The sequence below is a fragment of the Eschrichtius robustus genome, chromosome 5, assembly GCF_028021215.1.
Source record: "Eschrichtius robustus isolate mEscRob2 chromosome 5, mEscRob2.pri, whole genome shotgun sequence".
Taxonomy (NCBI): domain Eukaryota; kingdom Metazoa; phylum Chordata; class Mammalia; order Artiodactyla; family Eschrichtiidae; genus Eschrichtius; species Eschrichtius robustus.
In genome coordinates, this window is record NC_090828.1 from 50,797,066 (window position 1) to 50,816,132 (window position 19,067).

Sequence of the window (19,067 nt, forward strand, 5' to 3'; positions counted from 1 at the left end):
ACAAATTTTGGAAACAATTGGGAAATTTTTAAAAGGACCGGATAATAGAAATTAAGAAAATAGTGATTGTTATATGGTTATTAAAGCTGGATTACAGGTGGATGGAGGTTCATGACATATTTTCTCTATTTCTGCGAAGACTTCAAACTTCTTGTACTAATTAATAAACCACCCTTTCAAAAACTGCTCAATACATATAATTGACAAGTTTATTATCAAGAAACTTCAGTAGGTTTTTTAAAAGGCTGTGTTGGTTTTACAAGACTGAAAGATGACAATCTATGACAGGACAAATATAAACAAGGATAATTAAAATATTAAATACCATCTAAATTAAAAGACCAGAATTCAAATTGTTAATTATAATCTTTGTGTCTTGTTAGAATCAGCTGTACAGTTACCCTTCATGATATTCACCTCACCAACTCATGAAGACTACAAAGCCTCACTACAAACTCAATTACATAATTTACAATAATCAATGAGTTTTTTGCACTTAAGCATGCACTGTCACAGAAAGCACAAAATCTTATATACAGGGATGTTTTGTTTCTTTAAAATGTATCTCAAGCATCGTTTAAAGTGCGAGTTACAAATATGCTGTATCCTTTAAGAAAAAGGCTTCCAAAGGAAGTATGAGACAGCTATACGATACTGTCAAGAGTGGTTATATAACTAACCGAAGGAAACCCAGCAGTACCCTGCTAAGTCTGTTTTATTGTGGCAACCTTCTCCTTTGTAGCTGAGTTCTTAGCTCTTACTGTATTACCAGCCAAACATGTATTCCATTGCTTTGGATACAAGACTTTCATCTTTTTTTGGCGTTTGTCTGTCAGAAATAACCTATTAAAAAAAACACACACAATTGTAAGGTTATGGTTTCTTTAGTATCACAGTCAATTCTTCAGTTAACGGCTAATTTAAAAATGCCAAACACTAAAGTGGATTTGCAGCAATAAATTGTATATTTAAAAATTAAAATATAGGCTTAGTTAGAACATCCTTATGCTTTTAAGAATAACAAAATTGTATTCCTTTGGCAAGGCAAATTACATCTGCTCCTTAAATTAGTAAACTGAACAAACAACACAAAAGCTAAAAGAGATAAGGACTTTAAAATACTGGTTTTAATAAAAAAAAAAAACTAAAGGGAAAAATTAAACCAGTTCTAGAATGATCCCCAAATTTCAAGGGAAGTCAAACTGCCTTACTAAAGTGTTTTATCTGCTAATCTCAGGACCTGTGTCTGCAGCTAGGCAAGTTCAGAACTCCTGGCTAATTAAGCAGGCGACAATAACATACGGAATGACAGTCATAATACTTCTAGCATTCTTCAATGAATATAATGAACTTTTCCTTTAAGCTTTTTTGAAATGAGAAGTTTTGAAATGGGGACTGGTCAATGTTTTCTTTTGATAACCAAAGCTACTTCCAACCAGAGGTTCTTCATTTGCGACACCATCAAATTTAGTTATCAGTTTAATAGGGATTTAACATTCCCTCATGCCAGAGACATCCATAAGAGAAACTTTTTATGTATGCAACATACCTTAGAAAAAACTAAACTAATTAACTCTCAAAATGTTTTTTAAAATGGCAAAGAATTATTTTAAAAATTCAAGATAAATTTCCAACTGGCTAAAATTCTAATTTTTAAAATAGGAAATTTAAAAATGCAAAGTTTATAGGTTTCATCAAGCCAATCAACTTCAGTAGGAAATATTTAATGGCATACAAATCAATCCAATGAAAAAGTTAAACATGCTAAGCATTGCAGCCTTTAAAGTATATTCTTTTACCCAATCTTTAAAATACCTGATAGTCACTAGTAGAAGCTTTGTATGCTGTAGCAAGAGGTCTCATGGTAGAAATCCTAGCAGTACTTCCAGGTTGGGTTGGTGTACCTAAGGTTTTGATTGGTGGTGTAAAGGCAACAGATGGAGATGATAAAGCACACCTGTCACTGTTTTCCATAACGCTCTAGAGAAATAAAGACAAAGAACTTCTCTGTTTATTAACATAATACATATCATCCACTATTACATCCTACTTACAAAGAAAACTTCATTAAAAGTAGCGTACTTTATTTAATTAAACTTTCAAATAACTTTAGGCTTGATAAAACAATATGTGCTTCTTAGCTAGCATATGAGATCTAATGCTCAACCAGAAATCTCACTTGAATGACCTCAAATATCCTCAAGAAAACTACAGACTATCAAGAGTAAGAATCTCCTAACAAACACTACGGAAAATCAGTAAGAAAAAAAAAAGAATTCTTAGGGAAACTGAGGGGTGTGGGGCATCAAAGTCCAGTGCTTTTTAGTATCCAGTAAACCCAAATTTTCCTCTAGCCTCTGCAAACATCTGCTACAGCACAACGTAATAATTACACAACTACTCAGTAATCCTAGATTATGATAACAGGAGCCATGTCTGCTTCGTGCACTAGTGTGTATACATAAGTCCCAAGCACAGTGCCTGGTAGGTAGCAGAAGTTCACATAGATTTACTTAAAGAATGATCATGATTTTACAAGCCACGAAGTTTAAATTGTGCCCAGTATTATTTTATCAGTATACAAATATATAATAATATTTAAATATTTTAAGGTAGAAATGACTAATAAAAAGCTTCAGCTTCTAGAAGTTAACCCTTAGTTACCATTCATATAAAATATTTCATTCTGAAATAGCACCACGCCTTTGAGGTAAAGAATTTGATGTTGCTTTGCACAAAAAAGGGAATGGGTTAAAAGTTAAAAGACCTAGAATGCAGGCTTCACCTTAACAACTCTGGGAAAGTTACCTAATTCCTCTTGGCCTCTTTATCTGTAGAGTGAAGGGGTTGGGATGTATTACCTCTAAGGTCTTGTGACTAAATATCTTTGACTTACCATAAAAGAGTGCTGTAACATCATCCATCACATTTTAAAAAATAAGAGGCAAAGTGAAGCAAAGTGACATAACCACCAATGTTAGTACTCAGACTTGTGCACTGCATATAAATTAAACTATTTTCCTTACATCAGCAATAACTTACTTTATCTATACATGGTTTTACACCAATCATGATGGACTCTCCAAAAATTCTCCCATCTTTGCTTAAAGCTTTCCGGGCCTGCAGTTTAGATTGATAACGAATATGCATCCAATTTCCTGTGTTAGACATCTGAAAAAAATGAAGTTTTCTCTTAAATTAAAATACAAAGTATATAAAATTTAAACTTAATGAGTTCTATTAGAAAACAGAAACATATGAAATAAATCTGCTTCCACTTTTTATTTGATGCCCTGTAAAAAGCTGTATACTAGGATTCAACAAAAATCCTATTAAACAATTTCAATACATTTCAATAGTTCTCAAATCTCTTATATAAAAAATATGTGACAAATATTCTCTGAAAGCAAAGTAATTCTCAAAAGATAATGTTTCTTATAAAAAGGTCTTATCAAGACTTGTTATGAAATTTTTTAAAAACTGTATTCATCAATCTGATTTTGTATAGGAGTTAAGTCAATTTCTACTAATAGAAAAAAGATTTGTTATTTATAACTTGCAAGCTAAAAAAGCTCTAAGAACTCTAAGTCGGAAACATCTCCCTGTTGCTTTATCCCCAATAAAACAAGCTCAAATTGGAAAACTTGGCACGATCTTTTTTAAGAGACTGTGAAATATTTTTAAAAGGGGGAAGCCTGAAAACTCTCACTCTCTTGCTTCTCTCTTTATCCCTTTTTATCAAATGCTATGCAACTACCAGCCTTCCAAACTCCAAAAGATAGATACATCCTATGAAACCCTTAAAAAAAAAAAAGAAAAATTTTTAAGTTTGGAAGAAAACCAGACAACATTCAGCAGCAAAGTTTTCCCTCAATTCACAGGTTATCTTTCCTCAGCCTAAATCTTGAAATGAAAAGAATTAAGACTTACCACATGTTTTAAGATATTTCCATACTGTGCAAATTGTAATAATATATAGGAAGCAGACGCTTGAGGAAACCTGGGGTTGGGGGGGACAAAAAATTGTCCGAAAAGTCAACTTCGATAACACAAATGCAAATTACCTTACAAGTGTTTCACGATAAACTCCCTGTAACTGTCTAGTACATTAATAAGAGACCCTGATCATCCTGTTTTCCCCTATATTAGCTAAATCTATTCATTTGCCCATCACCCAAAAGCAAATTATGTTAAAATTAGTTTTGACTCAGCCACTTTTCTCCATCCCCAAATTCCACCTTCTACTCTCACTGTCATTATCATAATCCTTAGAAAAGTACTATGAAGTTACAGTTCTGTAAATAACTTATTTTACATGGGTGGGTGTGGGTGTGTGCGTGCGTGTGCGCACATGCATGAGAGAGAGAAAGGGAAATGTTGCGATATACTGCTATGGTTATTAAAGGGGAAAGAACTTTAAATTATATAGAATCATATCAATATATATTGAGCACTACCTGAAAATTCAGAAATGTATTCCTGAAACAAAAATAAAGTCAGAACCAATATCAATGGTAAACAATCAATTAAAAGGATGGTTACCAAAATTTTAATAGACATATCTCTGTATGGGAAAATTTTAAGTGATTTTTACTTTCTTCTTTATAAAGTTCTATACGCTTTGAATATTACAATGAGATATAACTTTTATAGTCCAAATAATAAAGCTATTTTCAGCTTGAAAATCTGGAGTTTCCTTAACCAGTAACTTCAGTTATCTGGAGCTTGGATTAGAACCCTAAAGGAAAAAATGTAAGTCACAAAAATAAATGAGAAACTCCACACGTTAAAATCTATGTGACTAAAATACTCACTGCATTCAGGATTGGAAATTTATTTTATGTTACGTAAATTTGGATATAAGATTTCTAATCCCGAAGAAAAACAACAAATGAGTCAGGGTGCCTACAAAGCAGAACTAAAAAAAAATTAAAACGAAAGGGAGAAATAATGGTTGCAAGTGATGCAGGCACTTGAGAAATAAAACATAATTCCAAGAGTCTAGGACCACTCTGAGTAGAAGCAGTCCAATATCCTGTCAAAGAATCACCCTACAACAATAAATGATATTTCATGATGACCGTGAGTCAGCAGGAAAAAGTTAAATTATCAAAGGAAGATATATAATGTATTTTAGATGTACTTCCCTATAGATAATCAAAATAAAATATTTTATCCCTTAGAAGAAAATGTTTCTGTTCTTGCAATTAAACTTATATGCAGGGTTACTGAAACATAAAACCAACAGAAAATAAATAGCTGGGAAAGTGTACATCTTAAAAATGAAGGGCTAACAGAAGTACTTCAAGTAATTTATCCAATTACTGAGGAATCTTAAAAGTGACACCATTACTACTGAACCTGAAAAACACTTGAGAGTGGACAGACACATTCAAAAACATACAGCCACTTACTTCACAAGAGAATACAAAAATTTAAACACATAAAAGGGAAGAAAAAAAAAGAAGCAGCAGCAGTCAGCCCAACTGCTATGGACATATGGCTGAGCATGGGCTTTCTGGAGAACAAGGGAAAGCAATGACCCTGCTTATTACCTAAACAGAATCAGTAACAAAGAATCTCTCTGAAAGGTTACACAAAAAACAGGTGTCAATTACTGCCTTACAAGGGAGAAAAACTATCTGGGGGAAAAAGTGGGAAAGAAAACTTTTCACCATACTCTTACACATGCTTCTGAATTTTAAATAAATTGAATATATAAAGTCCACTAATATTTACTGTGCATTGTTCTTCCTTCAAGGAACTCATATGTTTTTATATTTTTTTAAACCCCAAAACTAAATATAGTAAGGTCCAGTAACAGTATGACACCACACTTTCAGAAACCAACCTTATGTAGTACAGTATAAACAATCACAGCCTGAAAATAAAAGACCTGGGTTTTTGATGAAGCTTTACTAATAACTAGATGTAAGCCTCTGAGTAAATCACTTAATCTGTCTATACCTCAGGTTTCTCATATGTAAATGATGCAATATGATCTCTAAGACGCTTTAAAGTACTTTATTAGATCTAAAAATCTATCCAAATGCATCTAGGACTGTCATGCACAATTTCTATTAATATTCAATATTCTGTAGCTAGAAAGTATCAACCCTGTGACACAGTATGCATATATATACAAATGAAATTCAATCTGTTAGTTCAAAACTGGTTAAGCCCAGTATAAGCATAGACACAGTCACAACAAAGAGAGAAAGGAGCTTCCTAAGTCTAAAGGGACAACCCTCTTCCAATATCCAGCAAATATGCTGAAGAGAAGATAATCTGAGAAGAGGCATACAGATAAATGATGGAAAAACTATTAAAAATCAAACATTACTTAATAATATACATGCTGAAATGTCAAGGTAGTTATGTACTGATGTCTGCAACTTACTCTGAAATATACCAACAACAAAAAAGATGAATTAATGGTAGATAAAACAAATGTAGCTAACTGTTAACAACTGCAGAATCTAGGTGATGGGTATATATGGGTGTTTGCTGTGCAATTGTTTTAGTTTTTTTATATGTTTGATAATACTCATTAGAAAATGTTAGGGCTTTTTTTTTTTTAAGTAAATAATCTAGAAACCTTACCCGAACACAGTCACCCAAGTGTCATCGAGGTGATCTTCAGATGTCAAAGAATCTCCTTGAGTATAAAAAGGATCCAACTGGGCAGGAGATAATGTTGTCTTTCGTGGCTGACCAATGTTTGCTGGACTAAACATACTTTGCCCTATATTAGTATATTTAGTAAGTTAGTTACCAATATAAACATCTTGATTTAAAATATCAAAGCTTTAGTTTTAAATGGAAAAGTATATTAAAAGTTGGCAATTCCATAAATAATTCAAAATACACACTATAATCAAATGATAATTATACATTACCACACAATTTGAGAGGAAGTCATTAAAATTTGAGCATAATTTATGATTTTGCAAATGTTTTATTATTTATTATAAATTTGCTAAATGTTTTATTAATTTCCAGTTAAGCCTACAGCAGAAGGATCTCCAGTCAACCTAAAGGACTTCTGTTGGACTCATATTCCAAACCTACCACTTTCATTATGACACCTCTGCCTTAAAAAGATTCAGTAACTCCTCATTACACACAAAACAAAATCCAAATGTCTTGGTTGGTCTCCACAGTATAGTTCCAACCTTATTTTTTCAATATACCCCTAAACAGTATCTACCCTAGTCCCTAAGATGTGAACGCAGTTTTCTTTTATTCAGGTCATTTCTATCTGAAATGTCTGATTCTGTTCTTTCTTTTCTTATTCTTCAACAATAATTACCAATTAATGAGTACTTCACGTCCAACATGTCAAGCTAAACACTTTACGTGTTCATTTTATCTCAGAGGCTCTGTCCTACTGAGACCACACATTTCTGAGAAGCAGAGACTATTTCTTTTCATCTTTGGAGTAGTAATAATGATTCACATACAAGAAATATTTTTTCAGCACTTAAATGTACACCAAGCATTATTCTAGGTATTAAAGATACAGTAATGAACAAGTTAGACCAAAGGGGGAAAAAATCTCTAATAGAGCTTAAATTCTAGTGGAAGAAAGACAAGTCAATACCTAGTATGTTAGAAAACAGAAAATCTTACAGGAAAAAAATAATAACAAAGCAGAGAAGGGTGAAAAGGAACATGTATATACATAAGGGTTAATATCCAAAATATATAAGAAACTCATACAATAGCAAAAAACAAACAAAAAAAAAAACAAAATCAATCCAATAAAAAATTGGGCAGAGGAACTAAATACACTTTTTTCCAAAGACATACAAATGGCCAACAGGTACAAAAAAAAGGTGCTCAGTATCACTATCATCAGGAAAATGCAAATCAAAACCAAAATGAGATATCACCTCACCAACAGCTATCATCAAAACAAAAGGAAGAGATAAGTGTTGGTGAGGATTTGGAGAAAAAGGAATCCTTGTGCACTGTTGGTGGGACTATAGGACTATAAAGTTGTTGCACACACTATGGAAAATAGTACAGAGGTTCCTCAAAAACATTAAAAACAGAGCTACCATATGATCCAGCAATCCCACTTCTGAGCATATATCCAAAGAAAATGAAAACAGGATCTCAGATATCTGCACTCCCATATTCAATGCAGCACTATTCACAAGAGCCAAGATATGGATACAATCTAAAGGTCCATTAATAGATGAATGGATAAAGAAGATGTGGCACGTATATACAATGGAATGTTATTCAGCCATGAAAAAGAAGGAAGTCCTGCCATTTCCTACAGTATGGATGGATGTTGAGGGCATGATGTTCATGATGATAAGTGAAAGAAGTCAGACAGAAAAAGACAAATACTCTATCACCTCACTTATATGTGGAATGTAAAAAAGGCAGAACTCACAGGAGTAGACTTGTGGCTACCAGGGGCTGGAGGCTGGGGGATATGGGGAGTTATTGGTCAAAGGGTACAAACGTCCAGTCATAAGATGAATAAGTTCTGGGGATCTAAAGTACAGCATGGTGATTACCTCTAATAATACTGTATTATATACTTAAAAGCTGCTAAGAGAGTAGATCTAAAGGTTCACACCACAAGAAAAGAAATGGTAATTAAGTGACATGATGAAAAATGTCAGCTAAGACACTATGGTCATTTTGTAATATCAAAATGACCACAGTGTGTATCAAATCAACACACTGTATACTTTAAACTTACACAATGTCACAATGTCAATTATATCTCATTAACTCTAATAAATGTTAGTTTCCCTTTATTATATCCATAAATTAACCTGTAACAGAAGACTTACATGTTACTCCAAGAATCAAATGAAACTTTAGGTAGACAAGAACTCACAAAAGTTAACTGTTTTAATATATAACTTCAATACTATAAATGATGCACTTGGTACAATTATTCTTTTGCATCAACAGCACAAATATATTCAGTCAAACCTAAAATAAAAGACTTCCAGGAATGATGTCCATTCTCTTGCCTCCGAACAGTACCAAACCAAAACTACACCCTCAACAGAATTAAAAGCCAAAGGCATCAATCAAGTAAAAACTACAATGCAACAATGTGAGTCTAACTAAAGAGGAAAAATATGGGTCATCTAAGGATTTCAAAATTCTTAATTCTTTATGCCATACAACTTGAATCCCTTTACTTCATCTGGAGTCAAATTTAGAGACCAGAATTAATCTAATTTAACCCATTAATGTAGCCTTTCCTTAAGGAAAAAAAAAAAAAACATTTCAGATCACCTCAGATCTACTAGGCTTATTAAAGAATCTATTTAATTCAAAACACTATCCTAGACCCTACTAGGAAACAAAGATGCTCAAAACTGACTGCTTATGTTCAGTTGTCGAGTAACCAGGCAAAAAAGAATTTAGCAATGAGAAACAAATATTCAAATATTTTTACAATAGTAATCAAGCAAAATAAAGTATGTAACAGTTATTAACTCTAGAGAAAACAAAAAGATATACAAGAAGGACATGGAATCCTAGTACATTACATGGCCCAGTCTTATAGATTTATCTAATTTTAAAATTGAGCTCATGCTTAAAAGAGACAATACGAAGTAAATAACTGAAAAGAATGTCAAACTGCATACATGCTATAATACATCTAGCAATTTTTCTTTTTCCTAGCAGTTCTTCTTTTCCTCATCACCACGGATGCATTTAATAGGTACAAAACATTTCTAAAATGAGGCTGATTTAAAATGAAACACCCCACTTTGACAAGTGTCTGCTAATCAACCAACTTATCAACTACCCCTTTAGGAAATAAGGAGAAGCACGCAAAAGATAAGCTTAAATAAGTTTAGTTCTTACTACAAAGACATGCCTTTAACACAAAAAGATAGTAAAAGGCATTCTAGTATAAAACCTAAAGCCAATTCAAAATTTTTATGTCCTGCATTACCATTAAGAAGGTACAGTTTAGTTCTGCTACATCATGTAATAACCTTCAAGCAAGTAATTAAATGGAAGTCTCAAAATGAGACTACCATTATGACTTTTAAAAATAAAACAAATCAAACTTAAGTCTCAAACGAATAAGCAATCTAATTTTTGCCCTGTCAACTACTCTGAAAAACATAATTACTTATACATAATCTAAAACTATTTACATACCTTTAGCATAATTGCCCCCCACCTTGTTAATGTTTCATTGCTCCACTGATTTTACTTCCTTTCAATCAGACTTCTGGTACTCACATGCAATGCTTTATAAGATGAAAATAAAGTGTGCCTAGCAAACCACATCAAATTGAACTGTAATGTGTCTCCCTTTGTAAATCACTACTCAGTCTTCTTAAGATCAGACTGAAGCAGAGGGCAAAAGAACTTATTACCCTTTATGAAAATGTCTTCAATTAAAGACCAGATTCAATTATTTCAAAATAGAAAACTAACCTAAATGAAAATAAAAGAGATAAAAAGAGTAGGAATTTTAAACAGATACATGGCATATGAAACTTGGGAGAAAAAGAGGTTCCTGGCAGTGTTGTTACCTTCTTACCATGAAACAATGTAGCACAATGTATAATAAAGAACTTGGCCTCAGCCCAGAGAGATGTCTGGCCTTTGTCAGGTTCCTGGGAGACAACCTCTAAACCCTAGGAATTTCCCCAGCAACAGGAGTGTTTTCATTACTCGTGGCAGACCCCCTCAACCTCAAGAGCACCTGATAGTTTATGATAACAAGATGACTCCTGGTGAGGGTAGGTCACGCCATAAAGACCAACCATGAAGACCATCCATGTTATAAAAAAGGTCACCTCTGAGCAGAAGGGATGGAGACTGAGTTTAGCCACTTGATCAGTGATTCAATCAGTCATTTGTATGTCATGAAATGCCAATGAAAACTCAGGACATGGAGGCTCCAGTGAGCTCCCTACTTGCCAATACGCTGTGCGTAGTGCCATATATCAATGCCAGGAGGGTAACATGTCACGGAAGTTCTTGTTTTCAGCCTACGTATCTCTTTCTTTAGGTGGTTCTAATTTGTCTGCTTTCTCTATAATAAAACTGTAACCATAAGTATAGCACTTTCAGTGGGTCCTGAGTCTTTCCAGTGAATTACCTAACCTTAGAGTGGGCTTGGGAAAGCTTGAATTTGCAGCCAGCAGGTCTGAAGTGAGGGTGGTCCTGGGGACCCCCAAACTTGCAGCTGGCACCTGAAGAGAGAGCAATCTTGTAGGGACTGTTTCCTTAGACTCTTCAGTTTGACAAACTCTTTGTACCCAGAATAATATTGAACAATGAATACAACAATAACCAAAACAATATGGCGAACTGAACACTTGTATTCATCTCTAATCCCTGTCAGACACCTAATGACAGTCAATCTAGAAAGTCCCAGGTTTTGGAGACCACAGAAACTGTGAAAGGTGTGAAAGAGGCTCCTGGTTGAAATCAAGGAAAACTAGTTTAAGAGTGTATAATATGGGATGAAATGGCAAGCCCTTCCTCATCTTACCCAGCCGCTCCACCCCCAAGAGACCAAGGCTTTAGTCCCTGAGGAAAAGGAATCTCAATGGCTCAGGACTCAGTGGGTCCCAGTCACAGTGGAGAAAAACTATGTAAGAGAATAAGTGAAAATCTGCATAGTGAAAAGAAGACTTCTCCTAGGGTGTGGAAAAAAGGGAACCCTCCTACACTGTTGGTGGGAATGTAAACTGGTACAGCCACTATGGAGAAAAGTATGAAGGTTCCTTAAAAAACTAAAAATAGAGTTACCATATGACACAGCAATTCCACCCTTAGGCATATATCCAGAGAAACCCAGAATTCAAAAGGATGCATGCACCCCAATGTTCCTTGCAGCACTATTTACAATAGCCAAGACATGGAAGCAACCTAAATGCCCACTGACAGAGGAATGGATAAAAAAGATGTGGTACATATATACAATGGAATATTACGCAGCCATAAAAAGGAATGAAATAGTGCCATTTACAGAGACGTGGATGGACCCAGAGATTGTCATACAAAGTGAAGTAAGTCAGAAAGAGAAAAACAAATATTGTATAATATCACTTACACTTACATTTACAATCTAGAAAAATGGTACAGATGAACTTATTTGCAAAGCAGAAATAGAGTCACAGATGTAGAGAACAAACTTATGGTTACCAAGGGGAGAATGGGGGGAGTGGTATGAATTGGAAGATTGGGATTGACATATACACACTACTACGTATAAAATAGATAACTAATGAGAACCTACTGTATAGCACAGGGAACTCTACTTAGTGCTCTGTGGTGACCTAAATGGGAAAGAAATCTAAAAAAGAGTGGATATATGTATACGTATAACTGATTCACTTTGCTGCACAGCAGAAACTAACACAACATTGTAAAGCAACTATACTCCAATAAAGATTAAAAAAATTTTTTTAATTTTAAAAATTAAAAAAAAAAAAAGAAGACTTCTCCCTTTCTATATTCAGAACACCAGCTTAGACATTAAGACTGAATATTACAGAATTCTTCTTTGGGAAACTTAAGAGAAAGACCTATATATGCTAAAATCAGAGATTTTTCCAAACAAAAAATCTACCTAACTGTCCAATCCTCCTACAGTGAAGCCCAAAAAGAGACAAAACAGCCTCTCTCCACCAATTTCCCCCTTCCTACCATTGTTAATACACATACACACACGGATTCCAAGTAGCTTTTTAGTGCCCCATTTCACCAAGAAAGGCAGAAGAGGTGAAAAAAAAAAAAAAAGAGAGAGAAAAAAAAAAAGAACTAGAAGGAAACAGACAATATGAGCAGGAATAAAAGACCACATGAACCTCACTGGTAAGTTATTTTACCCATTAAACAAGAAAAGGATGCTACATTTTAAGTACATTAAGAGAGCAACAACAAAAAAGGTTACTGGAAATTAAAATAAAATAAATTATTAGATGTGTTTGAAATTGAGATTGTGGACATCTTTCAGAAAGTAGAATACAGATATAAAAGGCACTCTCACAGAGAAAAAGTAGAAATTTAGAAATCTTTGCAGTGCTCACAAACAGAAGAAATTCCAGAAAGAGGGAACAGACAAAACAGAGGGAAAGCTATTATCAAATACAGGGAAGGTTCCCAGAACTCAGGGTAAGTGTCTTGATTTAAAGGATCCACCAATTCCCCAGAAAAATATATGGAAGTCCCAGAACAAGGCACATTTGTGAAACTGAAAACACTAACCCTACAGAGATCTTAAATTTTCTGAAACCAATTCCCATACAACAACCCAGGAATCATCACTACAGATGACTTCTGCAGAACACTAGAAGCTAGAAGGCAAAGAAATAATGCCTCCAAAATTCCAACCTAGAACTCTACACTTGGTTAAACTAGCAATCCATTTTAAGGGAGATAAAAAGCATTTCAAACTTAAGGTCTTAAATTTAATTTCCCATGCAAGCTTTCTCAGAAAGCTACTCATATATGTTCTTCACCAAAATCAGGAAATAAACTAAGAAGAAAACATGTTAACTAGGAAAAACATCTCAACTCTAGAAACTTGCTAAGGCAAGTCCTAAGATGATAGCTGTACATCATGCTGATATAGGAAACAGCCAAAAAAGAAGCTGAGAATGAGAAGTTCTCAGTTTAAAACAAAACAAAGATGTGTTTGAAACTATGTTTGAGCATTTTTAAAAAGATAGATATGTATCATAGCAGCAGAATATTTGCTTAAAATATGAGCAAATGGCACACAGAAAAATTAGACAAATGGAAAAAAGAAACAATTATTAACTAACAAAAAATTAAAATTTTACAGGAAGAATAAATTATAATAATACTACTTGGTGCAAAACTAAACAGTGCTTACATAATCATAATAATACACTGACAAAGGAATAAAGTTTGATATATTTTAATTATATTCAGATAAGGTAATTGAAGATAATTATATCTTATCTCCCCTACATTAAGATAAATATAGCAATATTAAAAATGAAAATAAAGAATTAGCAATAGGACTTCCCTGGTGGCTCAGTGGTTAAGAATCCGCCTGCCAATGCAAGGGACATGGATTCAAGCCCTGGTCCGGGAAGATCCCACATGCTGCAGAGCCACTAAGCCCGTGTGCCACAACTACTGAGCCTGCGCTCTAGAGCCTGTGAGCCACAACTACTGAGCCCACGTGCCTAGAGCCCGTGCTCTGCAACAAGAGAAGCCACCACAATGAGAAGACTTCGCACCACAATGAAGAGTAGCCCCCGATCACCACAACTAGAGAAAGCCCACGTGCAGCAACGAAGACCCAACGCAGCCAAAAATAAATAATTTTTTTTAAAAAACACCAAAAAAAAAAAAAAAAGAATTAGCAATATAATCATATACAGCTGACTAAGTAATGGCCCTCCAAGATGACTACATCCTAATCCCTGGAACCTATAAATATTACCTTATATAGCAAAAGAGATTTTGCATTTATGATTAAGGATCCTGAGATGGGAAGATTAACCAGGATTATTCAGGTGGACCCCCAAGATATCCACTACTGTCCTTACAAGAGAGGTGATGTGATGATGGAAAGAGACTGGAGTGATTCAATATACTTTGAAGATGAAAGAAGGGGCCACAAACCAAAGAATATAGGTAGCCACTAGAAACTGGAAAAAACAAAACAAAAAACAGCAGGGAAATGGATTCTCTCTAGGGCCTCCAGAAGGAACCAGTCTTATCAACACCTGACTTTAGCCCAGTGAAATTGATTTTGGACTTCTGACTTCTAGAACTATAAGAGAATAAATCCGAGTTGTTTTAAGCCACTAAATTCATGGTAATATGTCACAGTGACAACAGAAAGCTAATACAGCATCTCATTTAGTTAAGTGGAGGTAAATTCCAAAAGGAATAGCTCTAAGATCTGGACTGGCTAGTTGTGAGGACTAAAGCTAAAGACTGCTGCATTTCATTATAAGTATTTAAGTACTATTTGATTTTTTAAAACAATCTGCATTTATTCTTTTGACTAAAATATAAAATATTATCCCACCAAAATCAGAGACCAATAAATGGCACTATGGCTAGTCTGGCATGAAACTAAATAAATTTTGGTGACTAATTTTAAAAACTTTATGTGGTAGGCAGAAAATGGTCCCCCAAAGATGTCCATGTCCTAATACCCAGAAGCTGTGAATACGTTACATTACATGGTAAAGAAGAATTAAGGATGCTATGGAATTAAGATTGCTAATCATCTCATCTTAAACAAGAAGATTATGCTGGATTCACAGAGTGAACCCAACACAATCACAAGGATCCATAAATGGGGAGGGAAAAGAATGATGTGAAATAAAGACTCAATTAGCCATCGCAGGCATTGAAGATGGTAGGGAGCCAGGAGCCAAGAAATATGGGCAGCTTCTAGAAGCTGGAAAAGAGGAAAAAAACCCAAGATTCTCCCGTAGAGCCTCCAGAAAAGAATGAAGCCCTACTAATACCTTGATTTTAGCCCACTGAGACCCATTCCAGACTTCTAGCTTCCAGAATTTTAAGATAATAAATTTGAGTTGTTTTAAGCCACTATAATCTGTGATAATTTGTTTCAGCAGCAATAAGAAACCAATATAATCTAGATTAAGGCCAGTGGTGACTCAATATTATCAAAGAAAAACTACGCCATGCCAAGTTGGACACAAATATTCCAATCGTCATTTGGTTTTGGGATGTCATTGCCTCAAAACACAATATACATACATGAGTTTCCTCTGTCGGTTGTGACAAACTACCACAAACTGGGTGGCTTAAAACAACAGAAATTTATTCTCCCACAGTGCTGGAGGCCAGAAGTCCAAGAATAAGTTTTCAGCAGAGTCAAACGCCTGTTGAAGGCACTAAGAAATAATTCATTGCTGGCCCCTGTAGCTTCTGGTGACACTGGTAAGTTTTAGTGTTCATTGGCTTATGGCTACTACACCAAAGCTTGCCTCACTTCATATCACCTTCTCTTCTGTGTCTTTCCTGTTTGTGTCAAATTTCCCTGTGCCTCTAAGAACACTTGTGATTGGATTTAGGGCCCATCCAGGTAATTACCAGGATTATCTTCCCCTCTTTTCCTCTCTCCTTAACTCACTAAACTTCTTGAGCTACCCTTCTCAAGATCCCTAACTTAATCATGTTTTGGCCACATAAGCAATATTCAAGGTTCCAGGAGTTAGAATGTGAACATATCATTTTGGGGGCCACCATTCAACTCACAACTTACATCCATCAATCTGTTCAGTCAACCAACATTTACTGAGGTCCCTTTATACCCAGCTCTGTCACAGGTAAACAATGAAGATATACAGAAGGAATCTCTGCCCTTTAGATCATAACCCAGTAATGGAGAAAGATAAGAACCTAGCAGAGAGAACTTTATAGGAGCACATACAAGGAACAGCTAACCCAGATCAGAAAAAGAAGTGTCAGGGAAAGGTTCCTCACAGATAAATTAGTTCTTTATCCGCCTTCTGGGAACACTATCAGAATTCTGAGTTCCTGGCATCAACAAAAGCAGCCAAAAACTGCTATAATCTAAATATCACACTTACCCCATTAATAATATGCTAACACAAATAAGGATTCTAGTTCAGTACATATAAGTGGTATACCACCTGAGAAGAGAGCTGATAGATAAATGAAAGAACTTCTCAAGAAAATAAAATTTTTAATTAAAAATACGATGAAAGGTGGACCTTCAAGATGGCAGAGGAGTAAGATGTGGAGATCACCTTCCTCCCCACAAATATATCAAAAATACATCTACATGTGGAACAACTCCTACAGAACACCTACTGAACGCTGGCAGAAGACCTCAGACCTCCCAAAAGGCAAGAAACTCCCCACGTACCTGGGTAGGGCAAAAGAAAAAAGAAAAAACAGAGACAAAAGAATAGGGATGGGACCTGCACCAGTGGGAGGGAGCTGTGAAGGAGGAAAGGTTTCCACACACTAGGAAGCTCCTTCACTGGCGGAGACTGCAGTGGAGGGGAGTTTCAGAGCCACGGAGGAGAGCGCGGCAACAGGGGTGCAGAGGGCAAAGTGGAGAGGTTCCCACACAGAAGATCGGTGCGGACCAGCCCGAGAGGCTTGTCTGCTCACCAGCCAGGGTGGGTGGGGGCTGGGAGCTGGGGCTCGGGCTTGGGAGGTCAGATCCCAGGGAGAGGGCTGCGGTTGGCTGCGTGAACACAGCCTGAAGGGGGCCAGTGAGCCACTGCTAGCCGGGAGGGAGTCTGGGAAAAGTCTGGAGCTGCCTAAGAGGCAAAAGACCATTGTTATGGAGCCTGCAAGGAGAGGGGATTCAGAGCACCGCGTAAATGAGCTCCAGAGACTGCATGAGCCACAGCTATCAGAGCAGACACCAGAGACGGGCATGAAATGCTAATGCTGCTGCTGCAGCCACCAAGAAGCCTGCGTGCAAGCACAGGTCACTACCCACACCCCCTCGGAAGCCTGTGCAGCCCGCCGCTACCAGGGTCCCATGATCCAGGGACAACTTCCCTCGGAGAACACATGGCGCGCCTCAGGCTGTGGCAATGTTACGGCCTCTGTTACTAACTACCTTACCCCTACATCCCCTGACCCCGGCCTGAATGAGCAACAGCCCCCTAATCAGCCCCTGCTTTAACCCTGTCCTGTCTGAGGAGGAACAGAAGCCTGAGGGCAACCTACACACAGAGGTGGGGCCAAAACCAAAGCTGAAGCCCAGGAGCTGTGCAAACAAAGAAGAGAAAGGGAAATTTCTCCCAGCAGCCTCAGGAGCAGCAGATTAAATCCCCACAATCAACTTGAGGTACCCTGCATCTGGGGAATACCTGAAGAGGCAACGAATCAACCCAAAATTGAGGCAGTGGACTTCAGGAGCAGCTGTACCCTTGGGGTTTGCTGTCTGCGACTGACTTGTTTCTGATTTTTATGTTTATCTTAGTATAGTTTTTACTTCTTGTTATCATTAGTGGATTTCTTTATTGCTTTGGTTGCTCTCTTCTTTTTTTTAATTACTTTTTTATTTTAATACTTTTTAAAAAATTTTTTATTTTAATTACTTTATTTTATTTACATATTTATTTATTCATTTATTTTCTTTCTCTTTTTCTCCCTTTTCTTCTGAGCCATGTGGCTGACAGGGTCTTGGTGCTCCAGCCTGGTGTCAGACCTGAGCCTCTGAGGTGGGAGAGGCAAGTTCAGGATACTGGACCACCAGAGACCTCCCGGCCCCATGTAATATCAATTGGCAAGAGTTCTCCCAGAGCTCTCCGTCTCAACACTAAGACCCAGCTCCACCCAACGGCCAGCAAGCTCCAGCGCTGGACACCCCATGACAAACAACTAGCAAGACAGGAACACAACCCCCCACCCATTAGCAGAGAGGCTGCCTAAAATCATAATAAGGTCACAGACATCCCAAAACACACCACCGGACGCAGTCCTGCCCACCAGAAAGACAAGATCCATCCCCACCCACCAGAACACAGGCACCAGTCCCCTCCACCAGGAAGCCTACACAAGCCACTGACCCAACCTTACCCACTGGGGGCAGACACCAGAAACGGGAACTATGAACCTACAGCCTGCGAAAAGGAGACCCCAAGCACAGAAAGTTAAGCAAAATGGGAAGACAGAGAAATATGCAGCAGATTAAGGAGCAAGGTAAAAACCCACGAGACCAAACATATAAACAGGAAATAGGCAGTCTACCTGGAAAAGAATTCAGAGTAATGATAGAAAAGATGATCCAAAATCTTGGACACAGAACAGAGAAATTACAAGAAACGTTTAACAAGGACCTAGAAGAACTAAAGAGCAAACAGACAATGATGAACAACACAATAAATGAAATTTAAAATTCTTTAGAAGGAATCAATAGCAGAATAACTGAGGCAGAAGAACGGATAAGTGACCTGGAAGATAAAATAGTGGAAATAACTACTGCAGAGCAGAATAAAGAAAAAAGAATGAAAAGAATTGAGGACAGTCTCAGAGATCTCTGGAACATTAAATGCACCAACATTCGAATTATAGGGGTCCCAGAAGAAGAAGAGAAAAAGAAA

General features: G+C 36.3%; 1 protein-coding gene across 3 annotated transcripts in view; it reads right to left on the reverse strand.

Annotated features, from left to right (window-relative positions):
- Nucleotides 1-229: 229 nt before the first annotated feature.
- NUP35 (nucleoporin 35) overlaps nucleotides 230-19,067 on the reverse strand; it is a 35,780-nt gene continuing 16,942 nt past the window's right edge. For all 3 annotated transcript variants that reach the window (XM_068543869.1, XM_068543870.1, XM_068543871.1), the window contains 5 exons: nucleotides 6,604-6,745; nucleotides 3,931-4,000; nucleotides 3,043-3,171; nucleotides 1,816-1,980; nucleotides 230-843 (listed from right to left, as the gene is read on the reverse strand). In XM_068543869.1, coding sequence (XP_068399970.1) covers nucleotides 766-843; nucleotides 1,816-1,980; nucleotides 3,043-3,171; nucleotides 3,931-4,000; nucleotides 6,604-6,745 — 584 coding nt within the window. In that variant the 3' untranslated portion in view covers nucleotides 230-765. The remainder of the gene's footprint in view (nucleotides 844-1,815; nucleotides 1,981-3,042; nucleotides 3,172-3,930; nucleotides 4,001-6,603; nucleotides 6,746-19,067) is intronic.